Source organism: Strigops habroptila, chromosome 3, assembly GCF_004027225.2.
Source record: "Strigops habroptila isolate Jane chromosome 3, bStrHab1.2.pri, whole genome shotgun sequence".
NCBI lineage: Eukaryota > Metazoa > Chordata > Aves > Psittaciformes > Psittacidae > Strigops > Strigops habroptila.
This window is the reverse complement of record NC_044279.2, coordinates 47937763-47955868: the sequence shown is the minus strand read 5'-3', so window position 1 is coordinate 47955868 and position 18106 is coordinate 47937763. Positions and strand designations below refer to the sequence as shown.

The window sequence follows — 18106 nt, the reverse complement described above, 5'->3', positions numbered from 1 at the left end:
AGTTATATTGTGAAGTTCATCTTAGTTCAAATACTAAGGTAAAGCTATTATTTCCATAATACTGTCAAGCGAGGAAGCAAAGCTGCAGAATTCAGCTAAGGGAAGAAAAAGACAAATTCTTCCACTGAGTCTCACTAGCCAAGTTTTTACCTTGTTTTCAAGTCCCGGAATAGCAATGACCTTCCGAGGGCAGTGAGGAAGAGAAGCTGCTAGCCAGCCTACTTGTAATAAGCACCTATTGATATGCTTAACCAAGACATGGTTAACCAAGAACCCAAAGGTAATTATAGAGCATGTGGCATCATGGGACTCGCTCACTATAAATGCTAAGCCTGAAGACAAACAACTGGACATTTCTAGAGAAAGGTGCCAAAGTTTTGGCCTCTTTAGTGTACTCAAGTCGAAAGAAACTTGTGAAACAGTTAGCAGCCATATATTCTAGAAGACTAAAATGGCAACAGCTCAGAGTAATATAAGTTATAACCACAAGTTATTCCTCTCTGTATTATTATTTTCTTTTTCATATCAAGCACTCAAAAGGTAGAAAATGGCTTAAGGTTAAACAAAAGTATAATTGCTTTCTATCTTCCTTAACTGTAGGGCATTGCAGCGTACCAAAATAATTAGATTAAAACCCAGATTATACTGAAAAGAAAGAAGCAAGGCTAAGGTTGAACCTTGCTGGACAGAATGAACGCCCACAGCTGGATTCTTTTGACTTCAGAGTAGTCACCCACGATTTGAATGAAGCAACAGCAGCAGAAGCCACTATAAACCAACTGCAAGGTGGGTATTTCTCCATACCAGATATAAAACTTGCAAGGAAAAATGAACTTACAGTTGAAAAGATACAATTCCAATTCTACAGAAATCACTTGTCATTAGACATCTTTGTAAACTCTATCCTCCCAGCCTAATCCTATCTATTCCTCTCTTCCGCACTGCACACCCCATTTTCTCCCATCATCACTCCCACTAATCCACTAGCCATGTCCAACTTACTGTTTCTATTACCTGATGGAGATAGCTAAGTTTGCCTTTTTTTATAGTAAAACTGGCAGTTAAAAGGAAGAAGTTTCAAAAGGAAGGGAATCAACCTCTCACCCCCAAAAGACCACTGAGCATGTGTGGCTCAGTTGCCAAGAACACTGCATTGCTCAGGTGTACAACTGAACACTGCACAGAGAAGGAAAGGAGGAGACAGGTACATGGAAGACAGGATTTAGCTCCCAAGCTCTATGAATCACTTCAGATGTACTAGTCTGAGTTACAGGAAAGATCATTAAGGCATCGAAAGGTACCTCTCAGGTACAAAACAGTGTCAAAATGCTGTTAGAGGTATCAGATAAACAACCCAGCCAAAACCCAGGATCCGCATTGATGGAGGTTAATATAATCTAGCCTAGCACACTCAGTATGGAAACTTTAGCCTAAATGGTCGGTCCGCCTAAAAGTTATAAGCACCTGAAAGGGTCATAAAGACAGTTTAATCCAAATACAGCCAAAACAGTCAGTCAAGCCCTCATTTGTTTAAAAATGACCATATGCAGATGCTCAGGGAAGAAGACAAGTAGGAAATATTTTATTACCCCACAACACTTCCAACCTCCAATCGTTTTCAGCTCAGGAGCTTCCTTAAAAGTACTGGGAAACTACTTTGAATGCTACAACACAGAGACTTAGTGAGGAGCAAGGAAAAGCACCTCTTACAAAACCCAAATTGTATTTGCAGGATTCGCTGTATGAATTCCTAGGCAAAAAACACACATTCCAAATTAGAGAGCACGTGTCAGCCTGCTACTGTAGTTAAGAGATTTCCTTTATCTAACGCTTTCTGCTATTTTATGAATCACTCCCTCATTTCAGTAGTTCTGAAACAGCTTCTCAGTTTCCCTATAGGTTACTGGGGTATCCTTGTCCTACAATGCCATTGTCCCTTCTTTTCAGCTCCAGAAAGTTGAAGAATGCAACAGAGCTTTACAACTTGCAATGCCAGATGGGTAGCATTCAGTAAGAAACAGAATTTTGCCTTCCTGAAAATATTCTTGAGTGATCGCTTACAGTCCTCATTCTTTACCGCAATCGTTTTCAAAACGACTTTAGCCTGGAGATGCAATGTGCACAGTTATTGTAGAATAGTAAACAACTTTGGGATCAGATTTGACAGCATTTTAAAGCTAATTAAAGTCAAGGCTGCAACATCTTTACTTTCTCCCTTATACTGGCACAATGAGTTTAGGAAGCTGATCTGGCTGAAAACTAGCTTGTACCATTAAAGCTTAGTTTCCAGCCTGCACACACTCAACAGTGATCAGTACAGAGCCGTACGAGGGTCAGCACTACACAAACTTGAGCAGACAGGCATGACTGCAGCTACCAAATTTCAGATCAGCCTAGGCCAATCCAAGAGCCTCTAACAAAGTACTTTACAGACAATAGACTGAAAAGGAGTCCCCAGCTATGAGGGAGGTTAAAAAGAAGATTTAGTCTCAATGAACAGGAACTGGCAGAGCAGCAGAGAAATGGCATAGCTAGCAGTACGTTAATCCTAATGCACATTAACTTGAGCACAGCATCTTGAAATCAACCCAAAAAACTTGTTTCTGTCTTTGTAATTTATTGCAGAGCCTGAAATATCATCCCAACTTCAAATAAAGATCACTTTGTAAAGCAACAGCATGATGCTTGGACATCAATAAGTGCAATTTTATCAGCATTCTGAGGATGAATGATAAATATATACACATATATTTTGATAATTCGAAATGAGATCTGAAGGCTATTTTTTCCTTCGAGATCTTCCAATTTTAAGGCAATAAATCAATAGGGAGGAAAACATCAGCCTTTTTCAGAAGAAGCTGTACTTTAACTTGCAATTAAAATTTTATTGTTATATAAGTCTTATTTCACCTGAAATTCACATGTTTGGCTAACATGTTATAGTGATGCGGAATCCAAGTACCTTCCTCTGGCTATTTAAAGTACTTTGTTTTGTTCTTCAACTAAAGTGTTCACATCAGGAACAGATAGCACTATATTACTATGGCACATCGGTCAGAACACATTTCCTCACCTCAGCAAGCACTCAAGTCACCTGTAACATCAGATCTCCCCCTAAGCTTTAGTATCATTCGGACAATCAGATGTGACAGGTCTCATGGTGCAGTGAAGGGTGTGGATCTTGCACCCTGTCATATGGCAAAAGTAGATTACTGGCTGCAAAAACCCCTGCAAACAAGCAAGAAACCCCCTGCCCAGTGTCTATGAAGGAAGTTTTACTTCTCATGCGGGGTCAGCTCCCCAGTCCACTTCACAGTACGTTCTTCTTCCCTTATGCTTGCCAATACAGACCAAGAGAGAAAACACAGAAGGTAGTAGAAGACCTAAAACTCACATTGTTGCCCACTTCTTTTCAACATTAAACCGTGGCCTAATCTTCAGCAGGAGAACTGGGCTTTACCAGTTACTCAGCAACATAATCTGTTTGACTAAGGGATCAACTTCCAAGCACTTGCCAGAAACAAGAGCTCCAAATCTTTGAGAACCATTCAGCTGCAGGTGAAGACATGACAAGGTTACTTCTTGACAAGTACCAGGAATCTGTTAACCTTTTTTGTCTTTGAGATACTTGGGAAAACAAACAAACATAACTTTGAAGACAAAACTTGTTTTAAAATACTTATGTTTATAGGACTGATTCCACTGAAGTACTTAAGCCCCAAGCAGCACCAAGTCAGCTTTTTAAGTGTTCTACAAACAACACTGGAAAAGACACACAACAACCTGTGGTCTGTGAACTCACATACCTACAAAAAATGTTTAAGGAGACATGGCTACGAATCCTATCCAGAGATGTATCTGCATATATGTGTATATGTTTCTGAAAAAGCCTGCCACTCTGCTATTTCACAGAAACTGGTAACTTGGAAGTTGAACACCACAGAGTTAACTGGGGCAATTCAAACAGAAACTTAACCACCAGTTCAAATCCTCACAGTAAACTTAAGATGCTGCAAGTAAGCTGTAAAGGGTATTCTCTCAAGTATCTAAACACTTACAAATACTACTAGTTCAAAAAGACAGCATCTCTAAACAGGGCAAAACACAACGCATGTTTGGTTGCAGGACATCTTAGCCTGATGTTAGACAGGTAGAGCCATGTTTCCTTCTCCCCTCAGCCCATTTTAAGTAACTATCCACCCCATTAAACACGTTTGTATGGCACAGACAAGGAATATCATAGGTACCAGAAAAAAATAATCAAGATTTCACAATATAAAACAACTCATGGTTGACTGATTTCAGACACTGAAAAGGCATGAGTGAAGACTGAAGCTTCCTGGTGTGGTGGACAGCTGAATTCCTATGGCTTTGCTGAACTTGCAAGCTTCCACTGCTGGTAAGCAGTGGCAGTTTGTCAAAAAAGATCCCAACGTGAAAGCAAGGCGCATATTGCATATGCCTGCAGAAAGCTGTTATCCCTACTTCCACAGATAAACAAGGCACTTGTTTTATAAGTTGGTTACCTCATATAAACCCTACCACAGCAACCTAATACTCAATTATACTCCTGTATGTTTAGCAGGGCAGAGACATGAGAGAGAACAAGTCAAAAAACACAGTGCACCTGAAGTCTGTGTTGAAATGTGTATTTTCTGGTATTTTAAAATATGCCTATATTATAGTAGGCAATCACAAACCAAGCTAAGTAAGCTGAATCAGTCCATGCATTGCTTTGGAGAGCATGCCAGCTTTAAACATGGTGCCATGGTTACACTCCAAATTATATTTGAAAGCACACATTATCTGTATTCATACCCAAGAGCTTACACTGAAGGACAGAAAAACCAAATGGCAAATTCTGAGTCAAGTATGGAAGACCTTTCGTCACTACGCAAGTTTATTTACAATTCTCAGAATGCCCCATTTTGTGAGGGTAGCCAGGTGACACTTCTGGGCCCTGGTTTTATAGATCAGGTTACGTTACAACTGGTCTTTCTGGTTTTCAAATTATTTAGACCAATGCAGGTAGAAATAACATTGTCCTTTTACTGCACTATCCTTTACTAAAACCATCGCTAATATGAAGCGACAACCATGCAAAACTGAAGAACACTACAATTTTTTAAAACAAAGAAAGCGACCACCAGAACAAGGTACATTACAAAAGCGTTTCTTAAATCTTGATATTCTACAGCCCAAGCAATACAATTCTCTAAATCAGCCCAAAAAGGAGATACAATACTGGGAGCCTACCATTTTTAACTCAAAGAGGCAACAACTGTTATGCACGTGTATGCTCTGCTACAGGAAAAACCATAAATCCACATTCCCCAGAAGCGTGTGACAGTAGTTAACCTCACTCCTGTCTCAATAGTGACAGAAAACCCCATCTATTTTCAACTCTTGTACAAGGCTTGTTGTGTAACAACAAAAATGACAAAACTAAAAACTGAAAAACTTCAAGACTTATTTTTGTATATGAAACTATTCTGTTAGATCTGCCAGTAGCAACTGCTGGCTGAACACTAAAGTACGGCTTTCAATACTATATTCAACTGCATAAAGCAGTGTTATGAATGCTAAAATCATTAGAACACACTCAAGTTTTATATTCAAGGTATTTAGAAATAACTGCTCATTTACTGGTATAATATGTAGTTGATGGAGGAAAAATTAAATTAGCTTTCAAAATTGTTTCAGTTGTCCAAATGAGTATAAATATGTTTATTACTATTTGCTTTTGCTGCTTTAAAGGCCTGCCTCATTCTCTGCTTTGAGAGGCAAGAATTTCCTTGCCTACCCTCCGCCCAGACCCTAGGACAGCAACATTTTATGTAAAACCAGTTTTTGCAGAATGTATAAGCAATTCCAACCCACAGAAGCAGTCGTTCCTCACAGACTGAGAGAGGTTCTCCTGCAGGCTTATCCTAAAGCTGCCATCCACATCTCCTAGTTGCTCAAGAGACTTGTATTTCCTCATATACAAATCCACCAGCCCATCCCCGTCTGCTGAATACCATCAGCTTTTGCACACACCTAACAGCTTCTTGCTCATTCAAAGAAAAAGCCTGCAGCCCCCCCCCATTTCATGCCCACAAAGCCTTGGTTCATTTTTCATGGGATTTTTCCTGCTTCATTTCCAGATTTTTTTTTTTTTTTCCAAAGGGCAGACAGTGCCTGCAATTACTGTTTCATTTCCATTAAGAACAGAAGGAGCCAGCACTTAAGCTCATATCCAGCCATCTTGCTCTCTCTTCAGCCCAAACGACAGCATACAGAGACCAAAACAGGCAACACTTTAACAATAGTAGTCTAAGAGATCTTCTAAAACACTAAAAAAAACCCACCCCCAAATTCCAAAGCTACTGACCACACTAGTTGTCTATTTGGGCTTCCTCCAAGATTTTTTATTATTTTTAAATCATACAATATCACAGCATGAAGGCTAATAAATCTAGACCAAAATTTGCTATACAGCACTAAATTGGCTTATGTTGAGCCACTTGAAGATAAAGAAAAAGGAAGGGAGGATTTCTGCAGTGGTGCATCTGGACAATCATCAGTCATCTCACAAGTACATGCTTTCATCTGCAACACCAGCTCTCAAGACAAAACAGAAGCTTTTGACAGGTTGCGAGGCTGCGGGCAAGCCCAGTTTCCAGCCCGTAACATGCAAGAGAACTGACTCAACAATTTTAAGTCTGGCAGCTAAGGCTGCTGGTAAGTCTAATTGGACAGGGTGTTATAGCTGGAGAGCAGGAGTTCAATGGCTGTATTTCAAACTGTTTGCAGGGACCACCAAACTGAATTTTGCCTCAGCTGTCTTCTAGAGCCCACCTATGCTTCAAATTAAGAAAAAGAAGTGAACAGAAAATGAATGGAAATACAATATGGTTTTACTAGAAACATCATTCGTTCCTACAGTCTTTTTCATGTTGCTTCACAGTCCATAAAATTCATCTCTAACGCGGGCTTCAACAAGGCCACAAAGGTAGCATAAGAAGTGCAATACAGATAAGAAGCAAACTAAGAAGCCATAACAAGCAGATTTTGCTAGATAATGATTAGCAATAGAGATATTAAATGTTTCAGTGACTGGCCTGGTTTTCATTGGTGACAAGCACAAAAAGCTGTTACTGAAATTTGTACATCTCCAAATTGAGAGGCAGTGTCCGTAAGTCATGGCAGTTAATGCCATCTCCTGTTAAAGGAGATTTCATGCTGAAGTTGCAGAACATCACATTTGCTTAAGAACATATTGCTAATCTATGCCCACAACACTAGTCCTGGTATGAGTTCAAAGTTCACAAGGTGGGAACAAGTCGAGACTTAGATACCACCACTAATCACAAGATGAGTACATGACAACATTACAATCATGATAAAGACAGGTCCTATCACAATGTTTTCTTCTGGTACAGCTAGAGAAGTATTAGTAACCTTTTAAACAACACAGTGAGATTCCGTCTACAGCACCCACAACTTTTGCCCACATTAAAAAAATACGGCTGTCTAACTGAAGGAGTTGAAAGAGCTACCATGATGGTCGGAGAAAGTCAGTTTCAGGAGATGAGGCTTTAAGACTTCAAGTCCATCAAAAACGTGCTAAGAAAGGAATGACTGCTACAGAAGAAATGACTACAGAACACTAAGTGCAAAGAAGGAGAGAAAAAGCAAAAGCACAACCAGATATGGACTGGCCTTTCAGAAAGTCAGAACAGAAGCAGGAAGACAGGTTAATTTTAAGATTTGTATCAGGAGATTGCTGCAGATACTCATTCCTCCAGACAGAAACTTACCAGCTCCAGCTGAAAAGTAGAACACGATCTGTTGAGAAAGTCTTAGAGACAGTATCTCCACATTAAAAAAACCAGTTAGTTTCTACAGAAGTTTGCTGTTCCCCTCTTCTGCCTGTCACGCAGGTACTCACTTTGTGCTCCTTTACAGCAGAAGATACCCTGCACTTAAAAGATCCCTGGAGATGTAGGTCAGCTGAAAAAAATCAATGGTACAACCTCTAGAGAATTGGAGAGGAAACACTGAAGACATTCATGTAGACTTCGAAGCAGGCCTACACAGAAACTTATTAAGACAACAGGTTTCAAGAACAACAGAAACATGCCTCATCCAGCCAACTCAGGGAATGTGGCTGGTGCTACAAGTTAATCACAAACAGTAGTCAGGCATCAAACTTCTAATGAATAGATTCTGTACCGGTACAGACAGCTGGCACTTGGGAAACAGCTCAGCAAGCTCAAGATATTGCCACTGCTTTTCTGGAAATAACTTATCAGAAAGTGATTTGAACTGTCTCCTCACCCTTAACCTAGGTCCCAAATCTGACTTTGTGTTATCCCATTCATTTCATCCTCAAGTGTGCCTACTTTCACAATGCCAAAGCCCAGCCTGATGCCAGCCATACAAGTATGCAACCGCACCACCACAAAGTGCTCCAGGGCAACAAGTGTCAGCATCCACTCTTCTTGCAGAGCCCAGCAAAGCTACTACCACCATCCTCAGCCTCAGAGAGTGTTCCTACACACAAGCAATTTTTTGAAGCAGCCAGTGGTCTCACTGGGATGCAAGACTGAAAGAGAATACAAGAAGTCGCAGCAGGAAATGAAAAATGAATGGCAATTATTGACAAAGGAGACCCCAACCATGAATTTCCAACTACAGTTTGGTGCAAGAAAGCTGTAACAGTGGCTCAGGTGTTTGAACTTTAAACTGGAATAGCATCCAAAAATAACTACTTAAGACACATAAATGGAGAAGCATACTGGAGTATCAGATGTGTTGCTGAAACCAAAGAAAAGCTAGACCAATATCATGAACAAGCAAGATTCCTGCTGGGCATCCTTCTTTATAATATTAGGAAAAGATGATCAGTGTGGTCCCAAGGCTGTATTTATACCACAAAGGGAATGGCATATACCAGAACACCAGCCAACATTTTTGCCTAAACCTAAGGGTCCATGTTTTGAGACAAGGCCTCTCCCTGCCTGTGTTATATTGCTCAGTACATGCTTAAAGCAAGAAGTTTGCCATATTGGCAGCTCGGCTATAGACACTATCTGTTTGCTGGAAGAAGCTAAAAGGGTGTGTATAACTCAAACCCTAACCATTTTAGTTATTTTATAGCTATTAAACAACAAAATGAAAACGAAAAACAGTATGTTTCCAGGCTGGGACAGTCCGTAAACGCATTGTGCAATGAAGCCATCAGCAAAGTTTCCCCATAACGGCCAGCGCAATTGACCTTGGCTAGAAATACAGGACAACTTTGTTGCCACCTCCGATTCTGCTGCAACATAAAACCCTGGCTGAGCACTAGCCTCTACAACCAAACCGCAACACCAACCCCCCTCCCGCCCCTGAACAAAGTATTTTTAAGGACCGTTTTACTCCCTTGGTGGGAAAACCAAGGTTTTCCAAACACAAGGGGTTTTTAACCCGACCAAGGTACGGCAGGGGGTTCGTCCTGGGGGCAGCACCAGCCCTGCCCTCGCTGCGCCATTACACAGGAGCCTATTTTGTGCGCGTTACGGGCACACAAAGGATAACGCAGGAGTCGCAGCCGGTGCCCGGTCCCGCCCCGGGCGCCACCTTCCCGCCCCTCAGCCCGAGGGACGCCGCCCGCCGCGCACAAAGGAAGGCGCCGCGCACGTGGGCCCGCGCCCGCCGCACCGCACCGCGCCGCCCCAAGATGGTGGGCAAGAGGCGCGCCGCGGAGCCGCCGTGCCCGCCCCGCCCCGCAGCCGGTTCGGCTCAGCACAGGCCGGCTCGGTACGGCCCGACCCGGCCCAGCCGCTGCAGTCCCCCGCTGCGGAGAGCAGGAGGCCCGCACAGCCGCTCCCTACCCCGGCTCAGCGAGACAGCCCCGGCTCGACTGTGCGTGTGCTGCGGGGTGTCCCCCGGGAGCAGCCCGCGCCCCCCGGCCAGACAAAGGGAGGCAGCACCAGCGGGGGATGGCGGAGCGGGAACCCCGCCCGAGCCGGCCGGTCCCGGCACCCCCACGTGCGCGGCAGCTCGGCGAGCTCACCTCGTCCTCCCGCTCGCTGCGGAAGCACAGACACGCCGCCCGCTTCTTGTAGCCCTCCCGGTCGTACGTCCGCGTCTGGTTCGGCTTAAATTTCATCATAGAGGCGGTGACACGCCGGCTGTCCCCGGCCGCCGCCGCTGCCGCCACGGCTCCGCTCTCCGAGCGCCGCCGCGCCCCCGGGACGCCGGCGCGGGCCCCCCGCTCAGGAGTGGGGCAGGAGGAAGGCCGGTCCCAGCTGCCGAGCTCCTGTCACAGCAGCGCCGTGCCGTCGCCCCGGGAGCCGCGCCGCGCCATGGAGGCTCCCCTGCCGCCCGGCTCGCCCCTCGCAGCCGCCGCAGCGGCCGCCCCTGCGCCCACTATTTAACTGTAACACACATTCCTGCGCCCGCGCGCGCCGCACCGCGCAGGCGCCGGGCGCGGCAGCGGGCGGGACACGGCGGCGGGCGGGACACGGCGGCGGGGGGGGCCGGGGAGCGGGGCGAAGGGCCGGTCAGCGCGCGGTGGCCGGCCTGCTTAGTCACCGGCGGGGCCCCCTCGCCGGCTCCTGCGGTGGGAGGCCCTGGGGTGAGGCTGGTCCGTCCCCCGCCGGCCCTTACAGTGCCAAGGGCTGACAGGAACCCGCCCGCCGCGGTGTTTGGGGGCAGCCCCCAGCGTCCCACCGGCGGCGGTCGTCCCGCCGAGCCGGGGCTGTATGAGGGGATGGGCGCGGTGATGCCCCACGGGCTTGTGCGACTCGGTGTCCCCGTGAGGCGGGAGCAGGCCCTTCGCGTGTGTGGGGCTGTCGCAGGCGCCGCTCCAGCGCGGCTGGGTCGGTGCCCGGCGCGGCTCTCCGGGCGCGGCTGCGATGCGGCCTCGCTGGCAGCCTCCATGGCAGGGAGCCCGGCGAAGGTGTGCGAGGCGGGCGGCTTCCCGCGGCGCGGCGCGGCGGGCGGGGATGCGCGCAGCGCAAGTACCGTAGTAGCAGCGTGGCTTTGCCAATGTAAGTTACGCTGGTTTTGAAATAACTTGTTTTTGTAAGAGACTTGGTGCATGCAGGTTGGGAAAGCAGGCAGCCAATGCTAGTTATTTATTTATTTAATAAATAACATTATTTAGGAGCTGAGGATGGACAAAAGGCTTTCCCAATCCTGCTAATAGGCCAGGAAGAGACCTGCTATCCACATACCTTTATTATCATCTGGTAGGGTGAAAGCCCTGGTGCCTTCATTATCATAAAAGAATCTCCCAAAACCGAACCAAAAACAAAGCAAGGAAATACTGCTCTATTCAATGCCCCTGGGTTGCTGACAACTGCAAGTAGCCATCAAAGCAGTTTCTGCTTGTGCAAGAAAGATTCCTTGGTCATACTAGCCGATGGAACCTAACGTGTGCTTACATAATTGTACTAGTAGAAATCACCTATCCAAACTCTCTCGTGAGCGTTTTCTTTCATCTTATTCTGACTGATGTTGAGTAGGATCCTTTGTATTTTCAGAGGAGAACAATGTGCTGTAAGTTATCCTACTTGTTTCTTGTTGTTCAGAACACCTATTTTTTTTTCATCATAAGATTATTTTTTTAAACAACCTTGTTGATCTGTGACAGGTCAGACTTTTTATATGCTTTTGTGACATGCATTGGAAGGAGATTGGTTTTCATCACTGGTTACTTTGGTTCTTAATGAAATTTGGACCTTCTGAATGTGAATCAAGTGCAATGAGTCAGTGCTAGATCATGCTTGAAAACCATGGAAGCTGAAGGAAGGAAAGCACAATTGTATTGAATACATGATCTTGTTAAAGTTATAAAAAGCTGCAAAGTCAAACACCCAAAGATTAAGAAACTCCAAATTTAATTTTTTTGTACATATTGATTACTTGTATAAATATCTTTTTCTTCAGAAAGCCCCTGCCACTTTTGCCACTTGGCAAATGGACTGGCAGATTTTTTCTGTTTCTCCTCATTCAGTGCAGATGCAGGTCTCATTCATTACTACCTGTCACCAGTCAGGCCACAGGCTATATGCAATTTTAGTATTTATTTAATGGATCCCCAGTTAGAATAAATTCTTTGTGAGGGAAAGACCAAAACCCAATAGGAGCTGTAATTTTTAGTTCAAACTTTGAAGGGTTGAGATCTGAAGCCTTTGAGAATGCTGAGGAATAAAACCATGGTTTTGGTGCTTGCATTCATAAACTCGTCCATGATACAGAAAAGGGAGTGTGGGCTCCAAATTAAGTAGTAGTTTTGTGGATACAACTTTACAAACAACACAGATGTGCATTCATGTAATGCACATAGCAAAAAGAAAAAGTCTCTTGCCATTGGTCTGCTTTTTATAATGTGATAGAACTCATTTTGCTCTGGATTTTTCCTTGAGCTACTGTTTCAGGGCTTGCCTTTTAAGACAAACATGTTTTAAGTCTTCAAAATGTCTTTTTCGGAATGATCTTCTTTTTTTTTTCCTTTTGAGGAGCTTCACCTCTCGCGTAATTGGAGGAAGTTCAAAAGTAGGATTTATACTTAACGAGAGCAGTGTCCAAAGATCAGCTGAGCTTAGGCTAGGTTTTCCACTTTTGTACAGCTCACCCCTCCCACCCCCCAAAACCAAACAAAACATTTGACTGCCAAATCCGATCACAACACACAAATCCTGTCTCTGTTGTGAAACTCGGTGGTTTCTTGTCACGTACCACAGAGGTAAGAGCCGGAAGAAATTGCTCCGTGAGAGGGCCAGTCAGTACTCTGGCTATAGTTACGTTTTCTACTCCATGTATCCTCAGACATTGTAACAAGTCCAATGACATGTAAATTCATTGGAGCTCTCTCTGTTTTTGTGAAAGCCCCAACTTCTGCCTATGTGTAATTAGGCTTTTATTTTATAAAATAGAAGAAACCCAACATATTGAATATGGATACATATTAAAAAGTAATGGCAGATGAATTTTAAAAAGTGGGCTGGTGCGATGTTTTGGGGTTTTTTTGTACCTTGATGTGATTCTTAAATGGCCCTTGGTTTTTGGAATCAGCAAGAAGCTTGAATATTCAAGGTTTTGGGTTTTTTTTTCTCATTTTTATTCGATCTTCTTACAAGTCCAAGTTATGTGGTTTGCCTATACACAGAAGTCAGCAACAACTGTATGCAAAACAGTCAAATCATCAGTAAATAATTAACATTTACAATGCTATGACATATTCATATGCACAGTAGTTCTGTAACTGAGGCCTTGCTTTGTATTTTGTTAATGCGGTGTATGAATGCTGGGAGTCAAGTTACAATTGAATGGGATGTATTACTGCAGCACACTGCTACAGTGTGGTACCAAAGGTCTGTTTTATTCAGAGGTGGGTTTTTTGATTGATTGTGTTTTTTTGTGAAGTGTGTCTCTGGATTTTGCACTAGAGCTGTGGTAATTGCGAAGTAACTGATGATACCTTGAGTACAAGTGTGAACCGGAGCTGAGTGTACAATGCAGGATGCAAAGATACTTAAAGGAAGTTCAAAAACCTCTACATTCAGACAAAAATAACTTTCTACTTAGCTGTAGTTACACTTTGGGTGAAGTCTGCTTAAATGCAAGGGAACAATTTTCTTTTCCTTGAGAAGAAACAGGTTTAAAAATTTACAGAGTAATTAGATTTTCCAGTTCCCTCGACCTACATTTATTGCCAAGATTAGAAATTGCACTGTTCAATAACTATGTCCTAGCAAGTTTTATGTAACTTTCTTTTCCACTCTTCATTTATTATGGTTAATAAAAATGAAATATTTGCTTTGGAGGTACTTTCAGTCCTCTACTTAACATTCGCTCTGAAGAAAAATAGATACTTAGATTTTTTTTTTCTCACCTCTGCAAATAGCACATCAAATGAATTTCTTTGTATTAGAGAAACCAGTGTCTGTAGTTATCATCATTCTAGATAATAATTTGTTCTGTCACAGTTACAACATTTCTTTAATATTCAACAGTTAAACTAGCACAAAAATCTGGAAGTTCAGAAGCAAACAGTTTATTGGGAATGTATCCCTCTAGTGCCGCGTTGTGTGGGCTTGTGGAACAGTAAATCCTCGTTCAGCTGCCTTGTAGCCTGGTGAAAGGCTGCGTGCAGCTCTAGGCCCAGGCATTGTTTCAGCAGAACTTACAGTAGCATCGAGGTTGGGAAGGTTAACCTGACTGACTGGTTAGCACCTTTCCCAAACCTAGAAGAAAAAATAATCTTAAACAAATTTGAATATAAGAAGGTTTGGTATATGGAGAGGATAAATATTCGTCAGTTATTCATCATTCTTATTCAAGGTGGTTTATTCCCACAAGATGCAATAGGAGGGAGAAGTGATTCTTCTGAGATTTTATACTACTCTGTCATTAGCTATAAGGAATAAAAAGAGAACAGTGCCAAGCTCATTTCCCTACAAACTTAAAATGTCATCCTTCCAATGATTTAACAGTTATGAAAATGACAGCATTATTTTAAAAATGCTTTTAAGTGCCAAAAAGATATGCGAAAAACTTGCCAAATTACAGACACACTCTCTTCAGGTAAACACTGAGCAGAGAGAACTTTAGAAAATGGAACACCTAATTTATTTCTAAATCCTGCATCTGCATAAAGCAATTTTTATATAGAAAGTCCCACATTGTCTTTTCCCTCAGAGCCAGATCTTCACATAAATCTGTTGTAAAATGCACTTTAAAGAGAATACTTGTACGTGCTCACTATAATAAGGGTTGGATTCCCCATCCATAGGGCTGCCTTTTTTTCAGGTGAATCTAGAGTACTACTACAGCTGCCAACAAATATCTTTTCCTTTGGTTTGTTATCATTGAACAACTTGTATGAATTGTATGCAATTACACTATTACTGTCTGCTAACCCAGCTTTATAATCTTGCCTTTAATGAAAAAGTATGGTTAACGTTGCTTTGATGTCTGGTAGCAGTGACCTTCCCAGTAAAGGCAGGGTTTTGCATTAAATGTTTACAAATGGTGATGAATAATAGTCACCAGTGAATGAAAATGGGGAGATCAATTAAATACAGCTATGTTTATTCGATTGTAGACAAACTGAGTGTGTTTATATATTGAGTATTGTATGCTATTGCGTACTTTTATGAGTTCAGTGGATTGTGACTGGTTTTGGATTTGCTTAAAATTGAATTTCATTTAGCAAAATAGAAAAAGTATTACCTTACAGAACCGTTTAGTATGTTTTATTTGGCTTCTACAATAAAGCGAGATTGATGACACTCAACTTCAGTAAAAGTACCCAAAGAAGATTTTTTTTTTAACTGATGCAAAATTATTTTATCTTTATCATAGAGACAACTTAAACCCCCAAAGATTTTTCCAGACTTCATGAAATAGGTAAGGATGAAATGTATTTCATATTCTCTGCAAGATTATATAATCTTACACTTGGGTTTAAGCTCCTCAGTCTGTAGAGGTTTGTTAGTGGGATGTCCTGTTGTTTAGTTTTAGGTTCATAAATGCTCTTCCTGTGAAAATTGCATTTCACAGTTGGGTCTTTAGTGTTTTCTTCTCTTCGTTACAAATTCATTGCGATAATACTGTTGTTATTAAAGTTTTGAGTTAATTCTGGTAGTAGACTATTTTTGGTGTAAGTGGATGTAGTTTGGGGAAACTGTATGAGTTACTGGGCTTGTTCAGTGGTAAAGTTATGCCTTCCAATGAAACTCTGCTTTACCTGCAAACATTTAAAAATATAATTGTGGCCCCATGAAGATTGTAGTAGTATAAGTAGGGTCTTCGTTGGTCCTTGTTCATTTTCCTAAATAAAATAGGGTAAAATATGTCTAGGTTTTGAGGAGTTGGGCTTCTTGGGAATATAGGACTTCACTGACTCAAAGCTGAGTAAATACCTGAATTGTTTTGGAAGTCTACCTATGGTTAAGAAGTTATCACTCCCATAGCAGCAGCAGCAAGCCTTGCGAAATGTCAACTGCTCTATAGCCCTAGTTTAAGGCACAGAGGAAATGGCACTTTGAACTGGGTTGCCAAGAGATGGGCACATGTTCTGTTTGGCTAAATCTGCTATGGAGCGTGTTTTGCAGCAGTGGGGTGTGGGACGGTGTTGGTAGTGGGATTGCCTCAAAATCATGCAGTTCTTTCTGGCACAGCCTATCTCTTAGAAGCCAAGTTAATAATAAAATGGTAGTTGCATTGTATTATTAACAGATGCATCAAAAATGGAAGGATAGACTGCCATTTAAGCAATAGTCTTTCCTAATCTAATGGAAGTCTGCTTGACTGGACTTGGCACTCAAGTCCCACAGAACAGGTCATTTATGTATTATGTTTATTTTGGTATGTTTGTGTAGCCAGGTTACTGACTATTGGAGCTTATCTATTTCTGATATGACACTATATAAATCTAGTAGAAGAGCTTGTCTGATAATGCACATCTTTTTTTTGACTGTAAAAAACCCAGTAATTTGTGGTAGAAAAACACTGGAGCCTTGGCCAAACTACACTTAACAAGAAACTGTGTTAAATAGGAGTGGAAGCTATTTTGTGTATCTCTGAGTTCAAGAAATACTTGAGATAATTACTAAAGGTAATTCTGTGTGAGAAGTAAACAGTGATTAAAGTTTACTCTTATGTCTAGTTGAATTTCAAAGGTAAATCTTTGTAGTAGAGAATAATGGTATCTTAAATATCTGAACAATATTGAGTGTTGTTATGTTGCATGCTTCATCCAACTTACTGGAAAAAGCGATTACTGCGAAGATGTGGTAGCAGAGAAAGCAATAAAACCCCCGGAATGTTCCTCTCTACTGTTTTCATCTGAAGGCTTCATTCCAAAATGCTGGCTTTTGACCCCGATGTGTTTAGTCAGGCTTAATGTTTCTTATATGAAGCAACCTTTAAAAAGGATGAGATCTACAGGTCAATATGGGCGGAGTAGGCTCATAATAGGTACCCCACCAACTTTTAGTCATAGTTACTCATGATCGTCTTTATGACCCATTACAAGACTGTAAAATTGATTATGGACTACTTGAAAACACCTAGAGATGCAAGCTGATCATTGCTCTGTTTTAAAAGAGAATATGTGAAGACTGAATGTGTTACTGGCTTTGGAGCCAAATTACAGTGGGGCCTGGTATTATCACTTTTATTTCAGTGACTGTGGTTTAGCTACTGTTACTAAATATATGCAGTGGAGCTGTTTGCAATTTAACAGTTGAACCTCCTAGTGTTAAGAGGGCCAGAGGAAGGTAGCATTTAAGCTATGCATAAGGGCTTGGCTGGGGTCAAAGGCACGGATGTGTGCGTGTTTTGTTTTTGCACAGGGAATCGTGCAAGGACATTTTGTGGGCAATCAGATTTGCATGTTAGCTCACATGTTGATAGCAGTAGAAAATCACTGTGGCGGCTCTGGATTTTAGCCTGGTGATTTCCATATGCTTGGGGTTCTGTTGCTTAGCTTCTGAGCAGGTGGAGTATGTTTTCTGTGTAAGGTTACAGTAAAATGGCATTGATATGGGGGATGGAGCCAAAAAGAAATAGGTTATTAGAGCTAGCTAGGACTCCTTCAAGTTTTTGTTTTGGTATTTCCCCTCCCACCCCCCTTAGAAAAGAATGTTTTAATGAGGAATTGTATTTTTTTTTGCCAACTGTTGTCAGTTCTTATGAAAATAGAATTGATACTTGAGAAAGTTTATCAGAATAGACAGATGGTTGAAGCACTGAGACCCAACTTAGGAACAGCCAAGAAGGGAACTTCTAGTTGTTTCTCTGACCAGTGCTCTGAGTGTTTTTCTCTATGGCACAATCAATATTTATTATTTAAATTTAATATATTAACATTTGTATTGCATGTTTTGATAAGTATGTGTTGAAACTTGTCTGTTTATCTTTTTGTAAAGATTTGGGTTTTTTCCCCTCATACAACTAGTATGAAAGGAGTCCAGTATATGTAAGCAGGCAGTCTTGCGAATGCATTCACTAGCACTATAGTTTTTCTTAATAGTAATACAAAACCTTTCTCCCAAATTTTAGGAAGATAAATGAAAAAAAACCCAAAACCCAGTTATACTGAATAAAACTAAGTTTTCCT

The 18106-nt window shown here is 42.1% G+C and overlaps 1 protein-coding gene and 1 long non-coding RNA gene across 3 annotated transcripts in view; one reads left to right on the top strand and one right to left on the bottom strand.

The window, feature by feature from the left end:
* NUDT4 (nudix hydrolase 4) overlaps positions 1 to 10464 on the bottom strand; it is a 29239-nt gene extending 18775 nt beyond the window's left edge. For both annotated transcript variants that reach the window (XM_030480848.1, XM_030480849.1), the window contains exon 1: positions 10046 to 10464. In XM_030480848.1, coding sequence (XP_030336708.1) covers positions 10046 to 10144 — 99 coding nt within the window. In that variant the 5' untranslated portion in view covers positions 10145 to 10464. The remainder of the gene's footprint in view (positions 1 to 10045) is intronic.
* A 4887-nt stretch (positions 10465 to 15351) lies between these two features.
* LOC115605827 overlaps positions 15352 to 18106 on the top strand; it is a 94431-nt gene continuing 91676 nt past the window's right edge. Inside the window, exon 1 of the long non-coding RNA XR_003990738.1 lies at positions 15352 to 15390. This is a non-coding gene — a long non-coding RNA (uncharacterized LOC115605827). The remainder of the gene's footprint in view (positions 15391 to 18106) is intronic.